Source organism: Callospermophilus lateralis, chromosome 14, assembly GCF_048772815.1.
Source record: "Callospermophilus lateralis isolate mCalLat2 chromosome 14, mCalLat2.hap1, whole genome shotgun sequence".
Lineage (NCBI taxonomy): Eukaryota > Metazoa > Chordata > Mammalia > Rodentia > Sciuridae > Callospermophilus > Callospermophilus lateralis.
In genome coordinates this window covers 98933664-98951713 of record NC_135318.1, presented here as the reverse complement: position 1 = coordinate 98951713, position 18050 = coordinate 98933664, and the positions used below count along the sequence as shown (strand labels likewise).

At 51.0% G+C, this 18050-nt stretch overlaps 2 protein-coding genes across 2 annotated transcripts in view; both read right to left on the bottom strand.

The window, feature by feature from the left end:
* Npas2 (neuronal PAS domain protein 2) overlaps nt 1–18050 on the bottom strand; it is a 153077-nt gene that overhangs the window by 6825 nt on the left and 128202 nt on the right. Inside the window, exons 12-17 of the mRNA XM_077105179.1 lie at nt 16975–17059; nt 14142–14283; nt 13555–13664; nt 11558–11647; nt 7258–7404; nt 1921–2118 (exon numbers count right to left, since the gene is read on the bottom strand). Coding sequence (XP_076961294.1) covers nt 1921–2118; nt 7258–7404; nt 11558–11647; nt 13555–13664; nt 14142–14283; nt 16975–17059 — 772 coding nt within the window. The remainder of the gene's footprint in view (nt 1–1920; nt 2119–7257; nt 7405–11557; nt 11648–13554; nt 13665–14141; nt 14284–16974; nt 17060–18050) is intronic.
* Rpl31 (ribosomal protein L31) overlaps nt 1–18050 on the bottom strand; it is a 157096-nt gene that overhangs the window by 16272 nt on the left and 122774 nt on the right. The window lies entirely within an intron of this gene.

Genomic DNA, 18050 nt, shown 5'->3' with positions numbered 1-18050 from the left:
AGGAAACCTCCCCAGACTCGTCCTTCAACCTGACCCTGGCCGTCCCTCTGATGTAGGACCCACCAATTACGTACTGAACTATTTTGATTTTGTGACTGTCTTCCCCAGTGGTTTCCAGGTGCCTCAGGGATGCTTGGAATCCTGTGGGTCTTGGTCAGTGCCAAGTTTTTTAGCAGACAAGTAACAAATGTGCATTGGACTGAATACTTTATCGCTTCACAAATTCTACCTCAGACACATGGAACTCCCTGCTGTTTCTCCAACTCACCAGTCCTACTCCTGCCTCAGGGCCTTTGCACACGGTGATCCCTCTGTGTGGAACACCCCTCCCATCCCCATATTGATATGCTTTATTCTCTCATCCCTCACCTTTTTTTTTTTTTTTTTTGTTAAAATACTATCTTTGCAGGGAAGGGTTTCCTTCCACCTAATTAAAACTCTAGCCCATAACTCCATCTTCACCAAGGTGCCCCCATTGTTATTTGATACATTGTGATTTTTATTTACTTTTCCCTTCCCACTTGGAAAATATTTTTTTGCATGAAATAATAAATGAGTGAGGGAGTTGGCTTAGGTTTGCATTTTGTTTTCTGTCCATTTTATTGAGTGTCTGTTCATACAGTGATATCACAGTGCTTTAATTTTTAGAGCTTTAAGAAAATCGTTTAATATGGGAGAGTGCAAACCGTCCCTGGCTTTCCCCTTTCTACAATTCCCTTGGCTATTTCCACACATTGGTTTTCCTGACGCGATGACCCTTTGAATCGAAGGGCTGCATGTTCAACAAAACAAATTTGGATAAGGATGGATCAAATCTCTGTCAGTCACCTATCAAAAATTTTCCATATAAGTTGCGTCTGCCCTGAGCACGTCCAGATTACTTTCTTGTCTTTATTCAAAAGTACATACAAAAGTACATAACATTGACCTAATATTAAATATTATAAGTTACCCAGAGACGACTTAAAGTACATAGGGGCTGGGAGCAGAGGGCTTTCCTGGCATGCACCAGGCCCTGGATTCAGTCCCCAACAGGAAAAAAAAGAAAATTACGTAAGGCGGATGGGCATAGGCTCCATGAACACTGGGCTGCTATCTTACATAAGGGACTTGAGCATCCGCGATTCAGATCCACATGGGGGTTCCTGAATCCATCCCCGGCAGAGACTGAGGGACGACTGTACCTCTCCATATTGTACTCTGTACCACCTGGCTAAGTTCCCGGATTCTGGGGCTCCCTGGAGACCAGGACTCTGTAGTCCATCTTCGCTCCCCTGTGACTACAGGAGCTCAGGGACGCTCACCGGGGCACTCAGCACTTGGTGTAGATGTGAAGGCCCCAGGAGAGGCAGGATCCTGCCTTCCACCTGTGATGGAAGGGGCTCAGGTCCCCTTCGATCCATTCCATTGAAGTGCCATTTATCCACCAGTGACCCGGTCAGACTGTGAGGTCACTGGTGGTGGGTAATGAGTGGAAATGGTCTCAAGGGCAGGGCTCGGCAGGGACTGCGGGTGACCAGGAAGAGCCAGGTGGTCTGCTCTGGGACAATTAGCAGCGGTGGCTGCTCACATGGATAGGGCTGAACGCAGAGGGCGGGGGGGGGGGACCTAGAACAGGTGTGGAGGGACACGTGGCCATCAGTGGGTGCTCGGAAGGTTCTTTTCTTCCTCCAATCCTAATTCAGTCTCAAAGCTGAAAGTTTCAATGGCGTGATGTCTTTAGGGGCAGGGGCATGGGAAAAGACTACAAATTGGACATTCAAAATGACTTAAAAGAAAAGCCACCACCATAATCTGGTTCAGAGAGGAACAGCGTGTAGGTTTGCAGTCCTCGTGGGCTGCGGGAATCAAGCACCCTCCTAGACTTCCAGAGTGTCCGCTAGGTGGCAAGGACAGAGAGTGTGGACAGGGCACATTTACCTGGGTGGATATCACACTCGACTCTCTGAGCAGGTGCTGGTTGGTGACCTGGGTTGAAGCCAACTGCCCTGAAAGTTGCTGGCTGGTCACCAGCTGAGGCTGAGACACTGCGGCCGGCCTCTGCTGCAGCTGCGGCTGAGCCTCTGGCCGCTGGGCACTGCTGAAGCTCAGGGAGACAGCCGGCTGCTGCAGGAACATCTGGGAGCCCAAGAGAAACAGCTGTAAGGTTGAGGCCAGAGAGTGTGCCTCCTCCTGTCACCGTAGGTGGTCAGATTCTTGGTGTCCCTGTTTTGGCTGGAAAATAGATCGTCAGCTCAGCTTATGGACAGCAGGTGCCTAGGATGCTTCTAGCACGTGAAACGCCCTGGACACCGTGGTTGAGTTGGAGAGACACTGTCCCTGCCCTCCCGAAGGTGGCCGACCTGTGATTGACACCTACCAGGGTGAAAGAAGTTTAGATCCAGATGCTCCATAAGCAATCTGAAGCACTTGTCTATATTCTAAGTAGGCTCGTCAGTTTCTTATCGGAAGAGAGAGGCACTTTGTGAATCAAATGAGCACTGTAAAGTGGTGGCAGAGGGTTGGCTAACCCCCAGTGTGGCCCCTTCAAGTGGGATGGGGCCTTTTGCTGGGCCTTGGATTTCTGCAAACTGACCCCGGGAATCTTCAACCCAGTGTCTTCAGCTGAGGTGGCACATCTGCTCCCAGGAAGCAGGGGACCCTATCTTCCCCAGCAGGACAGTAAACACAGAGAGGACGACACCATAGCGAGTCCGTGTGCTTTAAGAGCAGGGTTCAGTTCTATAGCCATCACGATCTTCTCCATGATCATCTCAGACGTGTCAGACATCTAACAGGCTGTGATACGTGAGCCTGATCATCTTCATTAAAAAGGGAACGTGACAAAGTTTGTAAAGAACGTAAGTATTCATGAGAATCTCTATTTAAAAAAGTTTGTACAGTGTATGGTTGGCTCTCCATATCTGCAGAGCCAACCTACCTTAGATGGAAAATATTTGGAAAAAAAAAACCCTGTATCTGTACTGAACACACACAGGTGTCTTCCTTGTCTCAATTCCCTAAGCAACACAGTAAAACAACTATATAAGGGTACACTGCATTCACGTTATAAGACGTCTCGAGGGGACCGAGAGCCCACGGGAGGCGTAGGGTCTATGCAGGTACCACGCCATTTTACAGGAGACCCTGGGGCATCCGCAGATGTGGGTTATCTGTGGGGGTCTTGGAACCAATCCCACCAAGATGCCGTATTTGAGGGAAAACAGTTGAAGTGCTTAGAAAGGTTTTACTTCTTAGGTTTTTAACTTTTCTTTGTTAGATATGTGAAATGATTGAGAGATTCCGAGAAATGAAACTTGTGAATTACTGGCTTTGGCAGATACTGCGGATTAGTCACGACTTGTTGAACTTATAAACTCGTTGAACATCAACTGAAGAGACAGTGAGAGGACTGTTCTTTTTAGTAGGTTTGTAAGAAACATAGGATCTGTAAGTTGACTCTATGTGTTTAAGAAAAATGGATTTAATAATGATTTAACCAAAGACCCTATAGCAACCTCTTTTAACCAAAGCCCCTCGTGGGGATGGCAGACCTCGACGGGCATTTTCTATGCCGCAGTTCTTGACAGGCGACATTCTGTGTTCAGCAGGGGTTTCTCTTCCTCCCGGCATCTGGTGTGTTCCCTTTTAATCAGGCTGATCCAACCACACACCCAGCCCAGACTGACATGTTGACACTTCCTGAGTGAAAGGCAGGTGTAGAGCCACACCCTGTAGATGCTTGGAGGAGCCCCCAAAGACCAATTTGCTCAAATATCTCACTCATAGGTGGGACCCACAGATTGGGAGACTGTCCCCTCCCCCAATCTCCTCTTATTCTCCTTCCCCAGACAAGAAGCCTGTAGTTTTAAAATGAGGGCTCTCTGCCACTTTAGAATCTAAGAAGAATTCCCTGGTCCCCAGCATCTCAGATCACATGTTTGAAGATGAGCCCCTCTGCAGCAACAGCTACTTTAGTATACGGCTTGTTTTACAGTACACAGGGTACCTTGTTCCTCACCTCTTTAGTAAAAACCTTCTACAAAAGCTTAATTCCCATATATTTTTTTTCTGGTAGGATACAGTCTACCTTCTGAGTAGAGTTTGAATAAATGGAAGCTGTATTTATGACAGGTTTTATAATCTAACCTAAAAGAGACATATTTGAGTTCCAGTTGTCACCCTACCAACTATTAACAGTATGAGCATTTCATAACTTTTCAAAGCCATGGTTTCTTCATTATAAACAGGGACATCAACAGCACATTACCTTAGAAGGGATTATATAAAGTCAAAACATATAAAGTACCCAAGACACAGTAAATGTGGAGTAAATGTTAGGTAAATGTTAGCAATATAAAATGAAAGAAAAGGAGTCTTTTGCTCCCTGGACAATTTAAAGATTGTCTAATAAATGAATAAATGGAAAAACACATGAACGAATGAATGAAGCTTCTTGCTCAAGCTGTTCCTGTTAGTGTTACATAACAGACTGCTATGCTACTCTGAACCATCATCCATATATGCTCTCTGAAGGTAGAAATCCTGTTGTATTTCTGTGTCCTCATAGAGCTCCACCAAGTACCTGGCATGTAATGAGTGTCGGGTGGATAGATGATGTTGGATGATGGATGGAAGGATGGATGGATGGATGGCTGGCTGAAAAGAACCAATCAAGGAACATATGCCATTGCTAATTGTCTTTTTAAACATTCATCTGAGTAGCCAGCAGAGGGCGCACGTGCTTTCCAAATGAGCCACAGGCAGCTCTCCAAGGATGGGAGGAGGGTGGCAGGACCTTTCAGCAGAACAGCCTGACCCACGTGGCCCACGGCATGACCTCATCTAGGTGCAAACATCAGCAGCCTTAGGGGACCTCTCTCTCATAACCCAGTTAAAAAAAATCATACTTAGGAAGCATTGTAAGCACACAGTCTCATTGAAAATTCTCAGCCAATGAATTAAAATAGGGAAAGAGCAAGTTGGGACCAAGGTCCCTGGGTGGGGGTCCTGGTTTGCCGCTGCACACGTCTATGCCTATTCTACCAAGAATAAAGTTGAATTTTATGGCTCAAGAAGATGGATTCTTAAAAGTAGGAAAAGTTGTCAGGAAAAAGAAAAATTCTAATTTCTAAGAATAAGTAGATCCTACACTCACAAGTGAACTTTCAGGATTCTCATCTGAGTACTTTTAATGAATTCTCATCATTACAAGACATTTCAGAAGTCCAAAAAATAGAGAAAAAGTGCAATGGAAACCCATATCAAATGTGTCATCATTAGGCTTCAAAGGTGATCAATGTTTTGATCTTATTTCATCTAATTCTTCTCTTGTTTGGGGTGGGGTAGAAAGTGGAGTCATTTTTATGTGCTTTTTTTTAAACAATTAAATCATGTTTTTTTAAAAAACCAATGTCATATTTTGGTTAAGCATTTTGGATTATATTTCTTTAAATCTTGGGAAGAAACAACAAGAAGACAGACTGCTTGAGGAAATGTTCTCTCTGGTTTGACTATCGGTGGATTTCCATGTTCTTTGGAAAATTCCACTGCAAAGATAAGGTCAAAGCACCAAGCACAGGAAGGGTGGCCCCCGAGGCTTGATTTCTACCTCATCCCTCCTAGAACTCGGGTGCTCTTTGGCGTGTGTCCTTAGGGGGTTAGCAGACAGCACCCGTCATGAGGAAAGTCCAGTTCTGCATCACAGGGAGTGAAAGTGATAACTTCGTTGCCTGTTATTTTAAAATCTAGCTTTAGTATTGAAAAGGCAGGAAGCAGAAAAGTCCAGACACTGAGGAGGAGGCTTCTACGCCTACGTGGCTTTCAGCAGTTTCTGGTTCAATTTCCCCATCTCCGGAAGTGTAAAATTCCACTAAAGTCACTGGAGTCGGGCAAGTTTGGAGCCACCCCTCGGGCCCTGGGACCAGTGAGAAAAATATTGCAGTTGGGAAAGAATAAGAACAAAGTGGCTGTTTACTAATGTGACAGCTTGATGACCCCATTTCTTTTCTATGTAACCACGTACTCTTCCTTCCTCTAGTCAGGGTGGGGGTGACAGTACGGTGGGGGAGGGAGCAGCAGGACTCTGGGGATGCTGTCCCAGGCTGTCTGTGACACCTGTAGACATGCTCAGATGCTGGGCTGACAGCATAGGGTGGTGGCTGTCCTGGTGTGGGCTTATTTATGGTGACAAGCCTGGGTAGGAGCAGGACGGGGAGGAATGTCCAACGGTCACTCCTGGGTCCCTGTGACTGCCCAGGAGAACTCCTGAACACCCGAGAAGCCGATGGCCTAAAAGAGGCTTCTCCGGCCCACCAACACACCACCCTGCGTTCATCTCACTGTGCTGGGGTTCGCACTGTGCCTCCCCTCCCGTCTGCCTGTCAAGGAGCAACTGAGCTGGGTGCCCAGGAGAGGGTCTGAATTGTCAGGGGTACGGGGGCCAGTGGGAACAATCCTGCAGCCATTTCTAAGGTGTCTGTCTTGTTCTCTCCGCTTCTCTCCTAAAGGGGCTGCACATTCTCAATGCTCCCAGGGCAAACTCCAAGGTTAGCTATAAACACATTTGCAATTAATGGCTGGATCCCAATGATGCACTTGTGAGGACAAACAGTCCTGAAACGAAGTGAAATTTGGTAATAATAATAATCGTCATCATCCATCCTTGAAAGAGATCCAACACATAAAGTTTTTCTTCCAAAATAACTCTCAGAACGATTCCATAAAGCGACAGCTGGGGGTCAGGGTGCTGCTATCAGAATGTGCAGAGTGTCCCCAGGGGCTAGCAACAGATGGGGTGGCATGGAGGTGCCAGCCCCGGCTCCCTCTGCCACCCGCTCTGGCTGAGTACAGACAGCCTGACTTCCCAAGGGTCCCTCCATTCCTGTGATCAGCCTCGGCTCAGGGGAAACAGATGGAGGTGCCTCTCCCTCTGCGGGCAGCCTGGGCTGGGTGCTATGAAGTGGGGGCTGGGAGCCGTAACCCAGGACCAAGGACCACGGCAGGCATCCATGAGGTCGCTCAAAAGCCAGACTCATGAACGAAAATGTGGGTGGGCAGCGAAGAGAATGTGGCTGGCAGAGTGAGAGAGGGACCTCGTGGGAATTTCAGGCTTGGCCTGGAGATGGGGACAGGTAAGCGGCATCTCTCCTAGTAAGTGGCCTGGGGATGTGTCCATGGGCTCCGTGAGCAGAGGGGGATCTGTTGGAGGCCCTGACCTGGAAGCTGAGCGCGGTGCCCAGAGCAGGGAGGACGAGGCCGGCTTGGGCAGGGCCTCACCTGGATGTTGGAGTCCTGGACCAGGCAGAGCTGCTCCTGGATCTTGTGAAGCTCTTCCTGCTGCCACCGGATGTTGGCCTGGAGGATCCTCGTCCGCTGCTCCAGCTGGTCCTTGATGGTCTGGAACATGCTGAACTGGGCCGAGAACTTCAAGGCGGAGTCAAAAACACAACCGGATCAGACAGTTACCTGGGCCTGGCAGACAGGGGGAGTCCTTTTCCATCCCTGGCCACCCTTCCCGGCATCCAGGGCCTCCGGAGGTCCTTTCTTCTCATCTGTACTCTGTATGGGACCCCTCCGCTGGCATTTCTGGGCCCTGTCATTACCCTAGATCTGATCCCAGTGCCCTCCAGGCCTGGGACCCTCCCCCATGCTCACCAGCTGCTGCACAAGTGGACCAGTCACCTGCCATTTGCCCCGAGGTGACAGTGGCAGAGGCAGACCCTATACAAGGCCTTCGTGTGTGTTTTGCAAATTCCCCTCTCCCTTCCCTCGGACCCCTGAAGCCCTTCCCTGGGAGCCGAGGTGGGCTTTAGGAAAACCTTGCAGGTGAGCTCTGCCTGCTGTCACCTGTCCCCACACAGGGTCCTGCCCTGGAAGGAGATCATAAGTTGGGAGGAGGGGTGGATGCTCTCTGGGCTCTCTGGGTGCAACGTCCACTTCTTGAGGCCCATCAGTTTGCTGGGCACAGGTTTCCTTTCCTGTTCCCTCTCCCCCACCCCCTTCCCTCCGACCTGCCTCCTCCCTCCCTTCCTTTTTGGTTTGGAGATGGGCTGCCCCTCTGCTGCCCAGGCTGAGCTCAATGGCAGCATCTTGGATACGGCAGCATCTCAGCATCTTGGATATGGCCGCCCTGTGCAAGGCTTCCTTTTCTCTCTCTCTCTCTCTCTCTCTCTCTGTCTCTGCCCTTTGACCTCAGAATGTACCAGAGGATGCAATGAAGGAGTCTTAGATGAGCAACATGATAACAGATAGAGCCAATGACGGATCACGGCAGGTGCGGTGTTTGCAGAGACCCCTGTGCCCCAGCCATCGCCCCGCCAGGCAGGCAGACCTGTGAACCCTCCACCGCTTCCCCACAAACCCAGGTTGTGTTTGCTGAGGTCACAGGGCCGGGTGGGGGTAGGGCCAAGGTGTTTTGGGTCCCCAGCAGTCTTCCTCAGCTTGGCGAGGACAGCCCCCGCTGAACCCGAGTGGCCAAGCGGGGCTAAGGTTTTCTCCACTCCTGTCCCCAGCTCCCACCTCAATCAGAGCGCCCTTGACATAGGACTTCACTTAAAACAGAACGTTTGGCTGTTATGTGAGTTCGAAAATGCCCAGGCCACTCGCAAAAAATCCCCAGCACTGTGTTGAAGCCCTCAGCTGGGATTTCGAAAGAACATTCCATTGAGCGAGCAAGCAAGCTGTATCAGCTATTTCATGTTTAAAACAAGACACAAAAACTTCTACAGTTGGTTGTACAGGAGAGACATTCAGGGCTACCCCTTCCACCTCTAGCAGAGCCGGCTCTTGGTTGCTTAGTTGGCTTGCACCAGGAGTGGCCAGGGGGCTGGACAGTGAGCAGGAGCCAGAGCTAAGGCTAAGAAATGGCTTTTTTTTTTCTTTTTTTTTTTGCGGGAGTGGGGGTTTACCGGGGATTGAACTCAGGGGCACTGGACCACTGAGCCACATCCCCAGCCCTATTTTGTATTTTATTTAGAGACAGGGTCTCACTGAGTTGCTTAGCGCCTCACTTTTTGCTGAGGCTGGCTTTGAACCAATGATCCTCCTGCTTCAGCCTCCCGAGCCACTGGGATGACAGGCCTGTGCCACTGCCCCGGCACTAAGAAATGTTTGTTACCCTAGACTCGCAGTCATTGGTCTCTTGATATCTTCTTGTCTGTGGCTTTATTTCTTCTATTCTATTCTATTTATTTATCTATTTTGCAGTGCTGGGGGTCAAACCCAGGGTCTCGTGCGCGCTGGGCACCTGTTCCACCACTGAGCCACGCCCCAGCGGGCTGCGGCCTTTGTAATGAAAGGGTCTGCTCCCCTTACAGACATTTTAGAAACACGGGGTAAAGCGAAAGAGGCTTTCTGGGAAACCACCAGTTGTCCAGATGACTACTCCCCCAGTTTTGCATTTAATTTTCCTCTCCCCTCCTGAGAGTGATGTCATCAGAGAAGGGAAACAGCGAAAGACCATAGAATCTCATCATTCCCCGGGGTGAGTATGAAAATGTCCAGCTGATTTGGAAAGAGACAGTGGAGCGGGCCTCTGTCTCTGCAGATTCAACCAGTCTCAGACGGAAAATACACGAAAAACGTATGTACTGAATAGGTGCAGGCTAAAATTTGCCTTGTTATTATCCCCTAAACCATACGTTATAACCACTATTTACGCCGCATTCACACTGTGTCAGGGTCAGGAGTTGTCTAGGGATGATTTGCAGTACATACGATGACAGTGACATGTGGAGGTTACATGCAGATACTGTGCCATGTTATATGAGGGACTTGAACGTCCATGCATTTTGGTATCTGTGGGGGGTCCTGGGACACATTTCCTGTGAACGCCGAGAGTGAACCGTATTAACAAGAGCGTCTTAAAGAACGTAGTTATCATCAAGCACAGTATCCCTAACAGACCAAGAGCAGTCACTATTAAGTAAATCGAGGTTCGATAAATTCCCCAAGGAACCTGATCATACGTATATATTATAAATACAGATGTTCTTTGACATGAAAGGGCCAGAAGTTTAAGGAATTCTCATCTCACGTGCCTTTGGATTGAAAAAGTTACTAATTTCGTACCAAATGTGTCTTGGACATTGAAGAGGAAAAAAAAAAAAATCATTCTCTTTTTTGTCCAGAGAATAAGTTTTAATCAGTCGACTCTGGATGAATAGCTTCTACACCATTATTCGAGCCCTCCGCCAGCCAGCCAGCAGCGGAGGCTCGTGCGTGTCTTTCTTATTCCAGGGAAGCACCAGCGGCCACTGGTGCAGGGACATATGTTCTGAGTGGTTTTCCTCAGTCGCGACAGATCCGCACCAGCATGGGCCAGGCCGCGCCCCGACACGTTCAAGGGCTGGCGAGCAGCTGCCTGAGACCCAGCTGGAGCCTGTGGCCAGGGACAGCAGCAGCTAAGTGCCCCTTAAAGGAACTGAAGTCAGAGCTCTGGGCTCAGCAGAGGCTCGACTCTCTGCACCACCACGCACTGAACGGTCCCTGCTGCGGTCAGCCTTGCGTCTGACCCTGGGCATGGCAGACACTTTCACGACTCCCCACCAAAGCACAGGCCTGGGGCCCTCGCCTCTGCTGCCCCTTAATTCTCTGGCAATGTCCTAGCTATCTTTCCAGGGCTAACTGGAATGCCACATCCTCCAGGAAGCCAGCTCGGACTTTCCCAAGCAGACACTTTTCTTACTGACTTTTTAAAATAACCTGCCGGGCCTGGGTGGTTTCTCCATTTCTACGTATGCCACGCTCTTCACAGTACTACAAGCAAGGGCTGTGTTACAGTTATCTCTGTGTCCCTGACACCTTGGCTACAGACTGACCCAGATAATAACTGGCTGAATGCTGTTGAAATCAGGAAGGAATTGCTCATAATTACCTTTTTTTTTTTTCAAAACAAAACAAAACAAAAACAAATGTTAGGGCTAGAGTACTGGAACCCACATGCTTTAGATCCTTTCAAAGTCTTCCTTTGACATTTGGCCTAATCCAGACCTTTCCTAGAATATAGCCAATTTGGAGTCACAAAAAAATGAAAGAAATGCACCAGCAAGTCAGGAGGCCAAGGCAGGAGGATTGCAAGTTCGAGGCCAGCCTTAGCAACTTAGCAAAATCCTGTCTCAAAATGAAAGAAATGCACCAGCAACTCAGGAGGCCAAGGCAGGAGGATTGCAAGTTCCAGGCCAGCCTTAGCAACTTAGCAAAATTCTGTCTCAGAATAAAACAAATAAAATAAAAAGGACTGGGGATATAGCTCAGTGGCAAAGCACCCTTGGGTTCAATTCCTAGTATAAAAGAGAGAGAGAGAGAGAGAGAGAGAGAGAGAGAGGAGGCATTAACAAAGATGGTTACAAGGATGAAAAACAGACCCGGGGACAGAGAATTGGAGAACGTCTGTGGAGAGGACAAGAACGGCAGATGATGAAGCGTCTAGCTCCACACACCCCCACGCGCACCTCGGGAAGCACATTTTCAGGCCTTGGCTGGTGCCGATGTGTGACAGACACCAACACCAACACACCCACACCGTCACACGGTCTGTCTGGAAGGCGTTCTGCCCTGTTCCCAGCACCAGATTTACCTGTGCCATGGGAGCAGGTGGGCTCTGCAGAATGGTCTGAGGCAGGAGCTGCTGCGTGAGGTCACAGGATGGCGGGGAACGCAGAGGAGCCTGGTGAGAGAAAAGGGATTTGTTCACGGACACTGCTTCTGGGCTGTTCCAGGGGACAGTCCCTTGGTTGGTTGGGTTCTCCAACTTAAAGGATCTGCCGGCCCTAGGTGAATAGCAGGAAGCGAGGGCTTCTAGAAAGTATGGGCATCTGTCCCTTGGACACGCTGCTTCCCATACAGGGCATGTCACTTGGGCCCACCCCTGGCTGGTGCAGGGTGCAGGTGACCCTGGAGCACTCAGGGTTCATGGCGGCTCATCTGGACGTGTTCAGCAAGGCCATTGTCACCTACCCCTGTTTAGACCCCATCCTGGGCTGGGCTGCCTTCCCCCCAGGTGGTCCCTTCTCAGGAGTCTCAGTGGCCCTGGGGTAGACTTTAACCAGGGGTGGCTTCCTGCGAGGCCCTCTTTCTTTCTGTTCAACATGAGCACAGCCGGGCAGACACACTGTGCAAGTCTGCATGCAGGACCTCAGCCAGGTGATTCACTGGCCACCTGGAATCTTTAGAGACTCCCCGGAGGTGGACTGAGTCACATCCTTAGTCCCCAATCACCCAGGGACATGGAGAAATGAAAAATGCAAATCCCCATTCTATGGACTGACATGGCTTTTAAAAGAAAAGTAAAAAGGACTCTTCTGAAATCATCCCCAAACTGGGGACTATAAAAAGAAGCCCAAATCGAACCATTGCCCAGGACGGCAGCTGGGGGCCATGACAGCAGGGGGCCTTGCTTTGAGTCAGGGTCCCAGGGGATCCCAGGATGCTGGCTTGGGGTCCCCTGACTCTGTCCCTCTACTCAGCTGAGGGGGAGCGTAGGCACACTGAGGGGCCATCGGTAGTGTCCTGGGCAGCTCACACTCTGGAAGAACAGCAGTGGCAGCTTCCTAGTGCCCAGAGAGGGCTGGAGGGGCAGGAAGTGGTCTTGGTCAAGCCCCATGTTGAGAGTAAGCCTCAGCCACGCTGCTCAGGAAGAATGTCAAGGAAGATGGCAAAGTGACTCCATCTCCAAAGCCAGCGAGGGGTGGGCAGGAGGATCCATCTGGCAGCGACCCGGCTGTGGCCCCTGAAGTCCCTGGACACTTTTCCCATGCGGGAGTAGGAGTCACATGTCCCTCTCTCTGAGTGAGCTGAAGATGGGAGCCGTGACCGTTTTGGTCCAGGCGGCTGTGCAGCATCTGTGTGGATCTCCAGATGCTGCCTCTTGGAACCCAGCCGCCATGTTGGGAGAAGCTCCAGGTGAGGAGAGACCGAAACATCAAGGTCGGAGGATCACAGCTGAGCCCAGCCTTCAGCCACCCAGACCCAGGGCCAGACTGCCCAGTGTGAGGACCGTCTAGGATGAGAATCCGCTAGGCTAGCTGGTGAGACCCCCAACACCCCAGGCAGAGAAGAGCCACGCCACCATGCCCTTTCTGAATTCCTGACCCCTTATGCCATGAAGCTAGGTGTGCTTTGCTAGATGGCAATAGCCGGCCAGAATATTGTGTGCTGATGACTTTGCCTGTGGCTGGTGAGCTTTCTAAGAGGCCATTCATTCCCTGGCCTTCTGGAAAGGCCTGGTTTGAGTCACAACAGGCTTCTCCAATATCGTCACCAGCGTGAAGCGTGATTCAAAACGGGAGGGTCCTGCCCCACACCCTCCCAGGTCTGGGGTGTGGTCTCAGGCTTTTGAAATTTTGAGTTGGATCTTTAAATATCCACTTGGATTTTGTATCCTATTGATAGACATGTGAATTCTGTTATAAAAATGGTTCACGTTTAAATGACGTCACTTTGTACCCCCTCCTGCCACCCCCAACTCTCCATCTCTAAGTAAAACTGATTCCCTGGGGAAATTCAGCCTGAGGCGCGGCAGCCCCCCCACATGGTAGCGTGCCCCTGTTGAGACGTCTGGTGTCTCACACGTACCGGCATCGTGGCTGCCTGGCCGAGCCCGGGCACCAGCAGCTCTTGGGGTAGTGTGGCCGATCTTGGCAAAGCGGTGGTGCTGGCCTCTGCCATCAGCTTGGTCGGAGTGGCTGCAAGAGAGCCAGGCGTTACCTCCCCGACCCACCGACACTCAGCAGCGTCCTTAGCCGCAGAGGGGAACAGTGACCACAGGGTGCACAGCACAGAGCTGGGCTGGAGCCTCTGACAAAGGAAGCCCCCCCACGGTGAGGTGGTTCAGCCAGGCCACCAAAGCCCGACCTGGGGCGGGTGGAAGACACCACAGGAACCCCGGCTTCATTCCCAGCACCGGGCCCAGTGGCTGCCCGGTCCAACCCCTCGCCAGAGGCACTAACGGTAACCAGGGGACCGGATGGGCACGTCCCCTGCTTTGTCTTTGCTTGGTGCTGCAGTGGAGACACCAGAGTGTGGACAGGGGACAGGGAAAAGAAGCCCAGGGAGTGTCCACCGCAGGCCACCTGCTGCTTGCAAGGAGGCACGGACCGCCCAGGGTCAGCCAGGCCAGGGCCCCTCGGTGGGGCTCTGCCCACCCACAGACTGGCACTCACAGGCGGGTTCGGACACGGCTGTGTGCGAGGACTTGTGGGAGCTCCTGGAGGACGCCGAGGGCGAGGGGCTGGTATTCAGGCCCGCGGCGCCCACGTCGAGAGCGTTAAAGTGCTGCTGGGGGTCGTGGCTGGAGCCCTTGTCCTGAAACACACGCACAAAGTCCCCGTTCAGCACGGAGGAGACGGTGAGGGGCGATGTCCTCAGTTCTGAATATGTGGGACAACACGGGGGTCAGCAGAGGCACACGGATGTCATCTAGATATCACCGAGGGGCGTGGCCCGTCCACAGCCTTGATTCCATGTTTTCACCTTTTGTTTTGACTTTTCAGATTTTTCCCAATGGACTGCATTTTAGAAAATGCTTTGCACCCCAAATGTTGTGTTTCCAGAAGCAGATTCTAGAAACAAGGTTGCTGTCAGCACTAGATTGTTCACACAGTGAATGACAAGTGCCTTTGGACCTTTCCAGGGCACGACCCACGCTGCCAACCATGAGCAGCTCCTCCAGCCTCAGTGACCCTGTTGCAGAGAGAACAGGCCAAGGGCCTGAGGTCTCCTGTCTTCCGGCCTCTGCCCCTTAACTGATCCTGGCTCTCAGGATGCCTCTGCCTCAAACGTCAGGAGGAGGAAACAACTGTAGGTCTGACGATGGCTTAGCTGTCATAGATACATGAAAACAGGGGTGATGGTCATTTTTAAGCTAGAGAAGAAAACAGTGAATGATTCCTGTTCCTACCTGGTCATAGAAAGATGGGAATCACCAGCCCCCTCTGAGCCAAGTCAACAGGCGGGCCTGTACCCACACTCTTGCCCATAAAAATCTCGTGTGTGGGTCTACGTGGCTGTTCTGTCTTTTGAGTCATGGTTCCGGTGAGAATGCACACTGTGTGTGTGTGTGTGTGTGTGTGCGCACATGTGTGCTTGCAAGGAGGGCTGGATGGGTTGACATGCAACCTATAGGCCTTTGTGCAGAACAGAAGGACAGGATGTGGAGTGTGCTGTGGGAGACAGAGACTGTGAGGCTGCGCTGCTCAGTGATAGGGTCCCCTGCAAGGCTCCACTGAGGGTCCCCGGACCCCAGCTGGATGTGAACTGTGTGTTTCTGCTCAGCAGCGAAATGAGCCCAGGGAGAGAGAGGGAGCACCCTCACTCTGTAGTTCATGGCCAAGGCCCTCGCCACACCTCCTACCCAAGCACAGGAACTTACATTTTTACATATGTGTCAGTCAAGGGCAGATTTGGGGCAAAGGAAAAAAAAACAAGGTGTATAGAAGAGTTTGAGAAGCATCGTCTTCCAGCTTTCCCTTTCAAAGGGGTTTCTTAGCTCAGCATTGGAGATCATATTTGTGTGTTCACACATTATGTGCATTGCTAAGAGAAGACATGGTGCTGGGCTTAGGATTCCCAGAGGAATTCGGAGACGAACTTCCACCCGGATGACACACAGGCATCACACCTGCTCTTGGGCTGTGATGTGTCCAACACCTGCCTATTAATGGCTTAGTTCTGTTCCCTGACATATACATGATGTGTTATGTGACAGAGCTGGGTGACAAAGACTTCCATAAACACTGGTATGCGGGTGAGGAATCACACAGCACGCACCACCATGTGGCACGCTGGCGGGGGCGGGGGCACAGAGACCCCACCTGCTCTTTGAACTCTAAGGTGATTTCTCTTTCCTCCTGACTCGGTCCTCCAGGGAGGAGGGATGCTTCTGTTGGATTAAGAAAGCTGAAGGACTGAGCCCTGGCTGCTGCAGGGCCACTGTCCCAGGGTCACTGGACGCCCAGAGCTAAACTTCATCAACTCTAAGAGGCACCCCCCACCTTCCATTTAACACAGCTGAAATTGAGTGTATCCTTCAACTGATGAAAAGAAATCATTATTTCACAAACGGTCTCGGAGCATTTTCTCTTTCTTAGCTGGAGATTAAAAAAAAAAAAAAAGGTGGCTCTTCCTGTCGACGGTGCCTTAGCGTCTTCCAATGTTTGTGCCTGCTTTGAGGAACAGGGCTCTGGTCTACTTGCAGACAATCTCCATGTCCCTTTGCATTGTTCAAGAGGGGGCCAGAGAGCTCAGGGCGGGGGAAGAAGAACGGTAATGGGCTTTGTGGAAAGAAATGGCTTTTTCAGAGCAGAGCTCCCTTGCAGAGCTGGGGGCCTCCGAGGATATGGACTAAACCCCCAGGCACAGAAACAGAAGCCCGCGAGAGGGGCTGGGGCTGCAGCTCAGCGGTAGAGTGTGTGCTTTGCATGCATGAGGCCCTGGGTTCCATCCCCAGTGTCCCAAAGAAAAACAAAAGCACGCATGACATGGAAGTGTGCGAGGGTCAGTCCATCCACAGGCACCCCGAGGCCTGGTGGCAACACAACAGCACTTAGGCTAAGTTAGCGACAATGGCCTTGAATTATTCCACACCCTGAAGGAATGATGGTTTTTACTCCCCGGCTTTTGATTTGTGAGATAAATGCAAAGAGGGCTTATTATCGCCATCTGGGGACAGTGGGAAGCTGCCAGCCATGCCTTATGTCCCGTGGCTGCTTCTAACCCAGCTTTGTGAGTGACAACCTTCGGGTGTCCTGGGGCAGGTGGCTGTCCATGCATCATCTGGAGAATGAGGACAATATCAACATTCCCTCTCAGGACCACCACGGGGAGGGAGGCGGGGAATGAGAACATGCCTAAAAACACTTTGAACACCATGGGCGTGTAGCAAGGGTTCCAAAAATACCAGTGGCTCTGTTCTTCTCATTACCATTTAGTAGCGCAACCCACAGTAGCTTCTGCCTAGCCCATCTTCACCTCACCCCGCTGGTGGGATGCGCTTACCTTCATGGCGGAGGGGTGCAAGGCCTCGGGGGGTGGGTCTTCCAAAGCCAGCTCCTGCCTCCTTTCCACCCGGACATCCGCATAACTGCTCGGGAAAGCCAGAGACCACAGTGGAGGCAGAACATTCCAGATGACAGCTCCCAGACAGGGCTTCCGTCCCTGCCACCCATGCCCAGCAGGGGCAGCACCCAGGACCCCGTCTGTCCCCCTGTGAAGGACTGAGTTTCACTCCCTATCTAGTTCCCCCTTGAGGGACTCTCATGTGACGTCCCCAGTGCTTCCATTTGCAGGTTGTTTTTACGACTCTCTCCTTCACTGTTCTCTCCCCCCCAGGAAATCTTCAAATGCAATTGTCTTTAAAAAGACATTTTTCCTCGGTGGGGTGAGCCTCTGCCTTTAAGTGATGAAAAGCTGTTTTCAAAATCTGTTCAGTCTGGACTGTGGCTACAGAAGGGTGACAGGAAACTTTTCTGGTCATTACATTTCTTAAAAAAAAAAAAAGTTTTCTCTCACCCAAATACAGAATTAGCCAGACCCAGACCCCAGGCCACTAGAGGCCCATCTAGGGACGCGCTTTTTCAATTCCACAGGTCAACGTCGTGACGCCAGAGTGACCCCCTTGGGTTGTTCCCTCCTGCAGGCCCGGGAGGGCCCTGGGACGAGACGCCGGCCCTTGGGCCATAGGATGCTCCTCGTCTTATTTATCCACTAATTCACGTCACTCCCTACGGTCTCTGAACGTTCCTAAGACTTGGGAGACTAAAGATGGAGAAGCCGAGCCCACTCTGAAGTACAAGGTGCGGGTGATGTCCAGGCTCAGTGGCAGCGGGGTTCTGGCTACGAAGTCACAAACCCCTGGCTGCTAAAGTCTCCAAGGGTGGACAGGGAATCTAAGAACGATTCTGTAAGCAGGAGCATAAAATGGGGTGAAATGGGAGGGAGACAAGCTAGCGTTTCTCTCTCTGCCTACTGTGTAACTGCTGCTCAGTATACGCACGCAGAGGGAGAGGGGCCGCCGCGTCTGTTTGCGTTCATCTATTATTATTTCTATTTGTGGTGGTCCTTCCACAGCCCAG